The sequence below is a fragment of the Neophocaena asiaeorientalis genome, unplaced genomic scaffold (assembly GCF_003031525.2).
Source record: "Neophocaena asiaeorientalis asiaeorientalis breed wild unplaced genomic scaffold, Neophocaena_asiaeorientalis_V1.1 scaffold40, whole genome shotgun sequence".
NCBI classification, from domain to species: Eukaryota; Metazoa; Chordata; class Mammalia; order Artiodactyla; family Phocoenidae; genus Neophocaena; species Neophocaena asiaeorientalis.
Window position 1 is genome coordinate 12,807,729 of NW_020185335.1, and position 12,962 is coordinate 12,820,690.

The 12,962-nt window shown below is 49.9% G+C and overlaps 1 protein-coding gene across 1 annotated transcript in view; it reads right to left on the reverse strand.

The window, feature by feature from the left end:
* EMC8 (ER membrane protein complex subunit 8) overlaps positions 1 to 12,962 on the reverse strand; it is a 15,652-nt gene that overhangs the window by 2,536 nt on the left and 154 nt on the right. The window contains exons 1-2 of the mRNA XM_024735686.1: positions 12,617 to 12,962; positions 4,690 to 4,766 (exon numbers count right to left, since the gene is read on the reverse strand). The exon at positions 12,617 to 12,962 is cut by the window's right edge and continues 154 nt beyond it. Of these exons, the coding sequence (XP_024591454.1) occupies positions 4,690 to 4,766; positions 12,617 to 12,847 (308 nt within the window). The 5' untranslated portion in view covers positions 12,848 to 12,962. The remainder of the gene's footprint in view (positions 1 to 4,689; positions 4,767 to 12,616) is intronic.

Below are 12,962 nucleotides of genomic sequence, written 5' to 3' on the forward strand. Positions count from 1 at the left end.
CACAAGGGTCCCAGCTCTGATGTCAGATCTGAGTCTCTTCCTTTTTAGGACAAGAAAATTAACCAGTTCTGTCCAGCCACGGTCCAACTTCTCTTCTCGCTTTCAACCATATTTCTTCAACCTCTTTAGTAAGTTGACGATCCTGTCCCTCTCGCTCCATTTCCTCACTATGCCGTGCAGTCTGGCGTCTGCACCCTCACCCCGGAGGGCCAGCACCCCGAAGCCTCCCTACGGCCTGCCAGGTTCCCAAGGCCCCGCGGCTGGAATCCGGGGCGGCTGGAATCCGGGGAGGCTGGAATCCGAGGCAGGCAGGCCAGCTTGTTCCCAGTTTCTCTGGCTGAGGTGACCTTTCCCACTTCTTTCCAGCCCCGCTCCAGGCGCCTCCGCTTTGCCTCCTTCATTCTCCCTGCCGCCCGCCCCCTTCAGCCTGTCACGGGAGGCATGCGTTTCTAAAACTGCCTCCTCACCAGTCTCAATTTCCAGGCTCTTCTTAGAAGATAAAAGCCCCCCGTGCTCAGGCTGGCAGACCCGGCCGCTCTCGCCACGGGACCAGCTACCGTTCCCACCCCTGGAGCATCACTCTGTGTGCCTTCCATCCCAGGGAACTGTCTGCGCGTCTCCTCCTCACACACCCCTCCCCCCACTCAGACCTTTCCGGGTCTGGAATGCCCTTCGGCGCCCACCTCTGCTTACTCAATTCCTTCCATCTTTAATGCCCAGAAAACACCATCCTCTCTGGGACGTCTTGCCAGCTGCCCCAGACGAGGTCCATTCGTCCCCTCTCTGAACACTTAAGCCTTGGTATGCAGTTGTCTTTTTGTGCAGCTTTTTCCCCTGCACAATTAAGAGTCTCAGCTTTCTGAAGCAGGGACAGAGCCATAAAGAAACACACTATACAATTACGATCGCTTCTTTGTGATTGAGGTGAAAAAAGCTGGTTCAATGCTTTATAAAAATAAGTTCATCTAATTATTCTATTTTCACTTTTAAAATTGAGAATTTATAGAGATGTGTGATTATTTATCTGCAGTACCGTGTTAAGAAAAATGAAACAAAAAAACAGTTTCATAGAGAAAGGGCCTCAGGTCACCCCGGAAGGCCCTCAAAGTGAAGGCAGCGCTTCACCCGAGTCGGCGTAGTGGGACCTGCTGACTCACCCGCCCACTGCGGAGAAGGCGCACCGCGCTCGCTCCGAGTCTCTGCGGGTCCTCGCTCACTCACACCTTACGTGCGAAGGGAAACGAAGCCAGCGTTTGCTCAGAGCGTGATCTTCTCCCTAGGAGCATTTGCCACAAAGAAACTGGCAAAATACTATGATCCTAACGTTTATGATTATCGTAGTGCTTGGTGACTTTTATTGGGAAGGGGATCGAGAAACATGTATTATGTTTCACTTCAGGTGCCCCCAAACTCACACTTAACACGTGTTCTTTTGAAAGAACTTAAAACTTACAATAGTTAATGAATTGCCAAAGTACTTCAAAGAACTACCAATTTTGTTTACCTCTTATTTGTATTTCACACTTAGTCTCTAACACCGACCTGCTCCACTCCTAATGTCAGATTGTCACATTGTGACAGTCAGGTCAGTACTTTGTTTCCAACTAGGCTGCACAAGTCCTTGTTCCTGGGAACAGTCAGCTGCCAAATACAATGGTGGGGACCCTGGAGATGGAAGCCACTTGCCAATCCCCCTTCCCAACCCACACAAAACTAGGCATCTACCTGTGATTGAGATCTTACGTTTACATCTAAAAGCTCTTTACTGAGCAGCTACCTCAGGCCAAGGCACTGGACCTGGTACTGAAATCTATCCCTCATGAAATGTTTATCATGAAGCAAAGCTCCAGCAATTATGAAATGATCAAATAAAACTTGATGGGATAACCTGAAGTTTTTAGGTTACAAACACCTCACAGTTCTTTTTTTCCGATTAAAACAGTGACTGAATGATCCTTTTTTAAAAAAGGTAATCGCAGGACTAGTAACAGGACCGGCCTCTACTTGGAATCAAACACAGTTAATAAGCACGCTGCATGTGGCTTCGGTCTGCCCTCCTCACTACCACTCTCCGAGGGACGAACTCTTTAGCTCCATTTTACAGACAGGACCACTGAGGCCAAAGTGGTGAATCAGTAAGTCACTGAGGACTTGAATCCAAGTCTAACCTGGCTCCAAAGCTTATGCTGTGAGACGATGTGAATCAGCCGATGTTTCTGAAAGAGGAGCAAAATTTTAGCTAGGCGAGGCTGAAGAGAGAAGGGAAGGTTTTCTAGGTAGAAGCAAACGGTACTGAAGAAGGAAGTCAGCGTGATCCCAGCTTCTGAGCTTCCTGGCTGTGTGGCTTTGGTGCAGCGAGCGTCTCCAGCTGGAGTTTCTTCAGCTGAGTGCCCTTGTGAGGATTCGAAAGGATGACACCAAGAAAGCCCCAGGCCAGGCACAGTGGTAGTGACTGGAGGTTTACTCCAAACACGCTGGGGGGGTGGATTAGATCCCGGAGTACGGCCGAGGCTCACGGGGTCAGAAGGGATCCAGAGGGTTACTGGACACACTTGTCTCACCGCCCACCACACTCTACAGCTCTCACCAACGGCTGGTAGGCACTTAGACACTGGCTTCAGTGGGAGGATGAAGACCTCCTGAGCAGAGCAGGTGAAGGACCTGGGAAATTCTAGAAGGTGTGAAGAGCATGAAAGTGGTGTCTGAGCAAGATAGTTCTAGGCTGGGCTGCAATGAGGTCCCAATAGAGGCAGGACGGTGAAGAGGCCATGAGCCAAGTGAGGCAGCGGAGGGGAGAGCCCGTGCGGGCGCGTCTGGGGGCGGGGGAGGAAGGAAGCCAGCGCCATCACCTCTGGCCCTCTCCTCTCCTTCCTGCGAGAACAGCTGCGGGACAGTACTGTCTGCTTCCAGGAAACCTTCCAAGGACGGCTCCCTGCTGCTTACAAAATAGCGCAATGCCTCACAGCCGGCAGGGTGGCCTCACCTGCTGGCGCCGCCTCCGTGCGTGCGGCCCACACTCCTGCCGGTTTCCACCCGGTGTCTGCATCACGCTGTCCCCGCTCCGCACTCTTCCCTCTGCTCTCCACGTCTGCACGTGACGGGACCCTGCCACGCGCAAGCATCCGGTTCAAACGACACCCCTCCCCGGGGGCCCCTCTGGTCACAGCAATGGACTCAATGCCCGCCTGCCACTGCTGGACAGCCCTCTGTGCCGCCCTCCCGGCATGGGGCCTGGGGGCCTGCACCACAGGCCTAGGTTTCGGTGCCTTCTGTGTTCAATCCAGCAACTCAAGGGCAAGGGCCAAGAGTCCAGCTTGGCTCAGCACAGAGCTTGGCCCAGGACAGGCTCTTTGTGCCCTGCAGCCTCTTCCGTGTAACAAAGACCAAGACTGACACCGGCCATGAACAGGCCATGAATACCCCCAGCTCATCAGCACCCGGGAGGCAGGGGGGGCTCAAGAGGAAGGCGTGGTCAACAAGAGACGCACCTGAGAGAGAGCCCGAACGGCAGCGGGCGGGAAGAGCGTGGGAGCCAGGCTTCAGAGGGCGCCCCTGCGCCATGGCCCACACAGAGGCTTTCACGAGTCTGCGCCGGTGACCCTGTCTCCCTCTGAGTCCCGACTGGGCCCAGTCCTCTAGGGCAAAACGGCTTCCATCCCTGAAGTGTTTCATCAGCTTATTGTATTATGCCCTAACGCTGTGAGTCCAGCCTCTTGCCTTTGCTGGGCAAGCGGATGTGACTCCAGGAGACACTTCGGTCTGGGGTCCTTCACCGCGTCCCAGGCCGCCTGGCCACGTGAGGGAAGCGTGCGAGGGCACCCCGGCTTCTGCCTCTGGCTTTCGGCTGGTCAGGGTGCTGATTCCTCTGGGACTCGGCCTGTGAGGTCCCATCAGGCTGGCTGCTGGTCGTACCCTCGACCACAGGGCACTCTATCCTCGGGCTGGACGTCTTGACCCAACCCCCCTCACCCCTTCTGGCAGCGCAGGTACCAGCTTTCGTCACCAGCTCCAGGTGACTGCACCACCCTCTCCTGAGTTCTCTTACATACCGTTCACACCTCTGGAAACAACCCCCTTATTAAGTCCTCCACAAATTATCCTAACTACAGGGTGTCAAGTGTTTTTCTGCTGGGACTTTGACGCAGAAATAAAGCAAAGACCTCAGCTTTGCTCATTAGTGAGAATCACAGTGGGTGCAAATAGCCGGATAAAAGAAACCAGAACCTAACATGAAAGAAGCAGCAAACACTGCATTTTCATCAAAGTCTCAGACCTTAAGAGCACCACACCTACAAGTTACTCTTTTTTTAACCCCCCCAAACAGTGGAGTTCTTTCCTAATGCTATGCCCTACATCATTCCCACCCTGGGAATGGGAAGCAAGACACAGCTGAGTGGGGATAGAAACAGGAGGCCCTGGACTGTTGCTTTCATTATATGAATTCCCTTCAAGCAAAATAAAGAAGATACAGAACAGAATCCCAACGTTAATATAAATGTTTAGAATTACTGTTGTTTGGAATTACCCATACCGCAGTCCCCCTGGAATACTATAAACAAGCAAGGAGGGCCCAGAGGGGTTCTAACAGATTTTGCATCCTGAGACCACAGAGGTCAAAACGTGTATGAGAGATCATCTCCCTCACAGTATCATTCTTTCAGACCATAGAGGGGTTTTGCATGGACATACCTGGCATCCTTTACTCGCTCGTTAGCTTGATAATAACCAGCAATCACATAGCTATTATCTTTGCACCATGAATCAATCTGAAAGAAGAACAAAATTTGGGAAGAAAAGGTGAATGATTTTCCCTTAAATATCAAGTCTCAATAAACAGAGGGAACCCCCCGAGGGAACCCCCCCTCCCCCCCCGCCAGATGCTGGGAAAAGTCAGATATAAGGCCTGTATCCTCCTCCCTATAAGAATGAAATGGGGGAGTTCCCTGGTGGCCTAGTGGTGAGGATTCCAGGCTGTCACTGTTGTGGCCTGGGTTCAATCCCTGACTGGGGAACTGAGATCCTGCAAGCCGAGGAGGACCGCCAAAAAACAAAACAAAACAAAAAAAACAAGAATGAAATGGGTGTTCAGGGGAAAGAAGGTCACCCCAATTTGCTTTCCACAGTCCACGTGAGGCCAGAGAAAGCAAAGAAGAGCCTGGGCTCCCACTCTCACTGAGGTGGGGTGTCTTCCCACAGAGGAGGACCCTGTAATGACTGGGAAGGGTGGGGCTGGACATGAGGAATGACCTCCTCCCCCAGTCCCAGCAGAAGGCCCCAGTGCAGACATATATTAAATGGGTACAGCGCCGCGGGTGAGGTGAGACCAGAGTTACCCACCTTCTCTGACAATATGAAGCACTGAGGCATTCTGGGGCTTGAATAAGCCTTAAGATCATTTAAATCAATCCTTCACAGATAAGCAAACTAAAAAGCTCGGAGAGGGTCTAAGTTTGCACAGCCAGCTAGCACAGCCAGCCTGGGAATATAAGTCTGTTTCAAAGCCAACTGCTTTAATACCGTATCTCGGTATTCCTAGCAACACACCATGAAAAACCCATCATGCCGGGACGTGGGGTAAACAGGCAGGCGCGTGCGCGCGCACACCCTCCTCTGTGGCATGCTTTTAAATGGGAGCATGGCAGCGGATTTTTAAAGTTTTTGGTTTTATAATGCCACTCTTCTCTCATCAGATTTAGCATCCTGCAGGTCTAAAGCTATTATTAAAAGCAACAAAAGGCCATTCTGTTTTGCCATAATGGAATTTTAATAATACACTGCAGTAAATTCTATCCTCAGTCTGCAAAAGAAGAGATAAAATTGATCCTCGAGTTTTTCAAAGTAACTGGTTAAAAATGTTTTTCTTTTCTTTCTTATTTTTTTCCTTTTTAAAATATAGCTCTACTGCTCCTTTTCTCAAGTTCTGGTTTGGGTCTCCAACAGTCTCTTTTATGACTAAAAGCAGACATTACAGAATGGTTACAGACCAAGGTTCCCTCGCTCACACAAGGATTAGAATAATAATTCTGGCTTCCTAAGAGCTCACAAATTACCACATTTGGGCAAAACCAAGGCTCAGTGAACGAATTAGACGTTTTGGTCATCCACTCAAAAGACGAGAGCCATGTCTACAAAATGTTTATAATGGCTCTTTCACTGTAACGTTGATGCAAATTATTCCGCAATTACTTATATTTTGTTTCTATCAGATCTTAAAGGAATGAGTTCTAGAAACTCTCTACTGCTGCTCACAGCAGCAAATTCTTTCATTTCTTTCTAAATGTATCTCTATGTGGTATCAAAGGGCATAGCCCTGTTCTAAAATTTGGCATTTGGTCCCATTCCCTGAACTCAAACCCGTTAAGTTAGCCCATCCTTTAGTGTAGCCCTCTCAGTCTTTGTTTCTGATCAAAGACTGGTCTCTTGAGTGTGTCCTCACTTGAGGTGACCCTCACCCCTGCCTACTTTGGTGTCCCTCTCCCAGCCCTGTGGTGTGGGCTGTTCTTATAGCCAGAGTCACAACTACAGATGGTATCCTGAGTTTGGCTACTGTCCTGGCTTCCTAATGCCCTTGTAACAAATTACAAAAACTTAGTGGCTTAATACAACACAAATTTATCTTACGGGTCAGAAGTCTAAACTGGGTCCGCTGGGCTGATTCCATCTGGAGGCTCTAGGGGAGAATTCGTTCCTTGCCTTTCCCGACACCTAGGGGTCACCACATTCCTTGGCTGGTGGCCATACCACTCTGACCTCTGCTTCTGTCACAACTCTTCTCTCTGACTCTTACCCTGCTGTCTCTTACGAGGACCCTTGTGATGACACTGGGTCCATCAGACAATCTAGGATAATCACGTCTCAAGATCCTTAACTTCATCTCATTTGCAGTCCCTTTTACCACGTAAGGTTACACGTTCATAGGTTCCAAGGATTGAGGTGTGGACACCTTGGGGGGCCATTTTTTGGCCCACCACAGCTACATTTAATATAAGATAATTATTTTCTGCTGCTGCTATCCTGACCATCCCCAGCAGTAGTCCTTTTTTATGGCCATGCTGCGCCAAGCTCATGGCCATGAGCTTGCGGGATCTCAGTTCCCTGACCAGGGATCAACCCGCACCATGGCAGTGAAAGCCCAGATTCCTAACCACTACGCCACCAGGGACTCCCACAGCAGTCTTCAGCGAGCAGTCTAAGCTGCTCCCAGATCCCTTTCCTGGGCTGAAGGTATCGGTTCAGGACTCAATCCTTAGCAAACACGTGGTGTCACCTCATACCTGCACTCAGAGAGCAGAGGAGTCACTTGACATGAAGGATGATTCTTGTGACAAACACAATGCACAGCTCAACTTACACTTTACCTAACGAGGGGTGAATTCCTGTATGTAAAACTCCAAGGGCCTAACCAAATTCCAGCAGAAAAATAATGTCAGGACCTTGAACTTCTAGTAGAACTCTTTTTTTAAAAAATTTATTTATTTAATTTATTTTTGGCTGCGCTGGTTCTTTGTTGCTGCGCGCGGGATAGCAGGCAGATTCTTATCCACTGAGCCACCAGGGAAGCCCTTTTGTTTTGTTTTTGTTTTTTTGGCAATGCCGCATGGCTTGCGGGATCTTAGTTCCTTGACCAGGGATTGAACCTGGGCCCTGGCATTGAAAGCACTAAGTCCTAACCACTAGGTCACCAGGGATCTCCCTAGTAGAACTCTTTGAAGAGGCTGACCCAAAAGTGAACCAGGCACAAAAGCTCTGGCTTGGCTTTAGAAACCTTTCAATGATTCAAAAAAGAACGACCAGGTTAAGTCTGGATGCCTGTTGACAGGCACGTACAGCCTGTCCGCAGCTGTCCAGATTCAGACACAAGTGGACCCCAGTTGAGGAATGGAGAACTGGCCATCAGAGCCCACAGAGGGGACGTAAACAAGTTTCAGTGGAACCAGACCTCATCGGTGAGAGTGACCCGGCGGGCAGTAAGAGTCAGGGTGTGGGAGGAGGCGAGCAGTGTGGACAGTCGGGAGGGTGGGGGTGGGGCAGGCAGCTCTTGAGGGCCCTCAGAATCCTGAAGTCAGCCCAAACGGCAACTCGCTCCCTCCCAAGTGGGGCCGGACAAGGCAAAAGAACTGAGAAGCTGTCTGACCGCTGTTCTCAACGAATCCGCTTCCACCTTCCTCACCTTGCTGCTAAGATGCCCTACTCCCGTGATGCATCTTGTGAACGATCAAAATGAAAAAGTTCAGGGCAACACTCTGAAGCTCGTCAAGTGACTCTGAATACAGGGTCCAAATCCTGCATTTGCTTATGTAGTTTCTTTTACTTTTCAGAGGGAAAGAAGGACACTTTCACCTTGGCATAAGTCTGCCACCCTCTGTTCAATGCCCTCTCAGGCTCGATCCATTCCAGACACATAGGAGAACGACTGAAGGCCCTGGGCCCAACTCATCCGTTCCCAGTTAGACTGCACAAAGAAAGCAGCTTCTCTCAGCAATCTCGCTAACATTTGCACGTATGAGGCACTTTGTAATTTTCAAAGCACCATCACCCACCTCAGGTGGCTATATAACAGCCGTGAAGTAGGCGAGGCAGGGAGCTGATAAGAGCCACCCCCAGCAGGGCGCTGCTCCCGTGTTTGCCACTTACAAGCTGGGTGTGTCTGTCAGCCTCCCTGTCTGCAGCAATGAGCAGGCCTTGGCTTCTAAAAGTAGAGGGGTTGTTAGTTTCACGGAGAAGAAAAGCTCCTTCTCAAGCCCGCTGCCGATTCTCCTCTGGCAGGAAAGGAGCTGGCTCCAAGGAGGAAAAGCCCTGGAGGTAAATGGCATGGGGACAGAGGGTGAAGGTCAAGGGGAAGAACTGAAAGGAGAGCCCAGAGCAGCCAGCTCCCTCTCCCAGGCCAGCACGTTTATGTTCTGGAGAGAAAAAGGGGCAGGAGGAAGCAGGGGGCTGAGCCGAAAGCCAGAGGGGCAGCAGCGTGTGCGGATGAGTGGAGAAGGCACATGTGGAGGCAGCAGAAAGAATTCTAGACCAAGTCACGGTGACTAGACCAATCGGCAAAGAAGGAAGTCCTGGAGCAGAATGTAATGCAGAGCAGCTCCACGGCACCAGGAAGCCACCGACCGGGGGAAAGGGCAAAGAGGGCTTAGGGAAACAGCAGGTTTATGCTCATTTCCCTACTGACATTTCATGGATTTTTGCTTTTAGAAATAATTCCATCACTACCTACGTCAAAGGGTTATAAGGATAAATTAACAGGCATAAGTACTTAAAAAAAAAATAGAAAGCACCCAGAAATGCAGGGATTTTTTTTTTTAATGGAAAATTATAATGAAAAGCCTTGCAAAGGAATCTGAGGCTGCCCTTGATGGACTGCATATCAAGTCAGTCTTTCCCACTTATCAAAAATAACTCAATACGAAACTCCCTGAATAGAAACAAGCTGCGAGAATTAGGCCTCGTTTATACAATTTTATGGAGTTACATGCTTTATTAAAACTACATCTTCTATAGCTGATAAACCATGGCTCCATACACTGAGATTTTTTTCACTGCCTTCAGGTTATAAAGTTGCTAAGTCAAAAGCTGAATGATATAAACTTAAATATCTTGATTGTAATACAAAATTTGTGGATGGACTCAAATTGCAAATTTTCCTTTACAACTTTATTTTGAAAGTTATTTAATTTGTACCCAGTTGACATCTTTCTCGTATTTTTCAAATTCTGAGTCTATGATTCAAAGTTCTGATCAACAGAAGAAAGGTAAGCACAAACCACCACTGCTTGGCAAGGATAAAACTTTGGCTGTTAGTTTCTACTGTTTGAAGAGAAGCTAAGCGCAGAGAATCTAGTTTGCACCTAATTTTGCTGGACAGCAGACCCAAACACTGAAGGGCACATCTGGGGACATGCTGGAAGGCGAGTCTGGAGTGCAGGGGGAACAGGGTCAGAACAAGGCCTCAAGCAGTGCCCCTTAACAAGCTGTGGCAGTGGGCCTGCCTTAAGAGTCAAGGTCCCCTCTGGGCATCTTCCCTCCCCAGGTAAATGGTGGACACAGCCCTAATCCTTGGGGAAAATTCACGTAAAGGCGACTCCGAATGCAGCTGCTTACCGCTGGTATATTTAATTCGTTCAAGTATTGCATTTATATCTTGTAGTAGGAACGTAACCCTTTAACTCTGTAGAGCTTACTTAAGGATGAAAAGAATTAATCCTATTTTGACAATTCCAAGTGAGGCTCAAGTTTGCCTTTAAGATGCTCTTTATTTCTGATAGGATTTTCTAGGGATTTAAAGCAACACACCTTTTCCTCCTACCCACCCTGGCTCCACCTTGGTTAGTCTGCTGACTTCCCTTCTTCCACCCACCCCGCAGAAGCTGGAGTTCCTCAGGTTTCTGTCCATGGCTCTCTACTCATTACACACAGTCCCAGCCAATAGGACCTGCTCTCACGGCTTCAAATGTCATTGAGAAGCTACTGGTCCCCCATCTACGTCTCCAGCCCACCCATCTTCTGAGTTTCAGACCCATTTTTCAGCCGTCAACACTAGGTCATTTTCCCTCAACGAATGGTGCCACTGTCCTTCTGATGCTTAAGTCAGAAATAGAGGTGTGTCACCCTTGCTTCCTTTTCCCCATGTCCCCACACGATTAGCCACTGAATGCTGTGGATTCTCCCTCCTGGCTCTCTCTGGTCTGTCTCCTCTGCTTCCACAGTGCACTTAGTTTAGGCCACCTCTCTGCCTCTAGTATTATATACACTCCCGTTTCCAACATCCTCTTTGCTGCAGGCTGGGGCAATCACTCCAAGACACAAATGTGACCATGCAACTGTCCTCCAGTGGCTTCCCTGTCCTCATGATGGAGCCCAAACTCCGCTGTGTGAGCTGCAAGGTCCTCTACAATGAAACCTGCCCACTGCTCACCTCTCTCCATGCCAGGTCGCTTTATACTCTACACTCTAGCTCTTCCCGAAGTACCCCTCCCCCCATTTTCTCCTGGTCTTTGCACAAGCTACTCCCTCTGCCTTGAGTGGTTTTCCTCCATCCCCTGAAGGAAGGCTGGGTTACGAGAACCTTCCCCACTTTTTGCTTAACTCCTGATACGGCACTTATTCTTCGCTACTGTACTTGTCCGCTTGGTCCAAGTTCAACAGCTAAGCAGGTACAGTGTTTGATCCGTAGCCATATCCCTCCGCCAGCACAGGCCTGACACTACTGGACAACTGAATAATCCTGCATTAATGCTACTGGTTAACCTAGTTCCCGAAAGTGAATGCACTTCACATATCCAATCGCCACGCAATTCCCTTGATAACAAAATAATCAAGACAGGTGGTTGAAAAGACTTGAAGGAACAGACACATGCACACCCTAGGGATGTATTGGTACTGACAAGCTATTTCTTCAGGAGCTAAAATGGTCGATTTTATAAATATCATCTACTTCTTATCTATCTCCTGCCCCAAGATGATATGAAGAAATTCAGACAATGACTCACTTTAAAAGGCATTCAAAGATGTGCCCAGTAAGCTTAGGCGAGGACCGTTTGTCTAAAGATACTTTCTGCTTACCAAGACTTTACATGGGTGTCATAATTAGGTAAATTACAAAATGAATTCATTTTACTTGTTGGGAGGTATAGAGAAAGGACTTCTAGCTACACCTTCTCAAACTTAACTACCTTTTGCATAATCAACTAACTTTTTTTAGTATCATAGTTTATACGTATATGAAAAACTGTACCTCAAGCCAGGCAGGTCTGAGTCTACAGTTTATTTTTCCCTAAGGTTTCAACTCAAATTTATCGGTGTTCTTTTTTCCTTTATGGGTCACCATACCTCAATAAGCACTGCCTAGGAGTCAATGACCAGCCAGTCTATCCCTATGCCACATCTTTTCTCACTGTACTTCAATAGACCGACCAGTCGTGAGCAGACCCACAGAAGTGTGCGGGCTGGAAGGTATGTCTGATCCGGCTTTTAAATTCCACAAACCTGCCATCTGCGGGTTTTAGCTTTTAAAACCACGGGTGCATTCTAGATGTCACTAAGGAGGACAGACGAGCTTCCCTTACAAAGCGCTCAGGCGCATTCTGGGGCCGCAGTGCCCGTGAGGCCAACGCTGCCTCTAAACGTGTCTCCACCCTCGGGGTCCGGGGCACTAACGTCGGAAGAACCGCAGCCTTTACACCCACGGCACACACGGATCCGGCCCCGCGAAGGTGCGCAGAAGCCAAACCGCAGTGTCAAAACTTCCCGTGACTCAAAATCCCAAATACAAACGCTGTCAAATCATCGCTCAGTTAACGACGGCTTGTTTCTATAAAGGATATTGGTGTGAGAAAATGAATGCATTATTCGTCGCCTAAAGCGTCTAAAAACACCCAGGACGGTTAAGATCGCTCCTGCGGCCGCTGCCACTACGAGCGGCCATCTGCGGGGCCTTGCTAAGTGCAGGCAAAGTCCTATGCCCCCTCGCGGGTCGTCCGTTCGTGGTCACGGCTACCTCGGGGGTGGGTCTAGACTCCGGCTGGACCACTGTGAGCTTCCAGCTAGCACTGCTCGGAAGCTGATCGCCAGGCGGTCTCCTGCCCTGCTGATTCCGAGGCAGGACCCTTCCCGCGCTTACCAGGGTGAGGGCCACCTCCAGCATGGGGGCGAGGGCCAGGGTGCCGTGGAAGAGGGGTATACAGTCCACGAAGAGGGTGTGGTGGGCACCCGGGCCGCCCAGAGGAAGGTGCTCCTTGCGCGGCTTCTGCTTCTCGGCCACCAGCAGTCCGTTGACGGCGCAGTGCGGGTACTTGGCGCCGTGCAGCACCATCTTGCAGTAGGCCTGGGTGGTCAGCTTCACCCCGGGCATGCTGAGCCCGGGAGGGCCCCGGAGGCCCGGCGCCGGCCGAGGCCTGGATCCGCTGCCCGGCCGTGCGGCGCCTCAGGGGAGAAGTGGGACGAGGCGGCGGCTGCCTGGCGCGGCC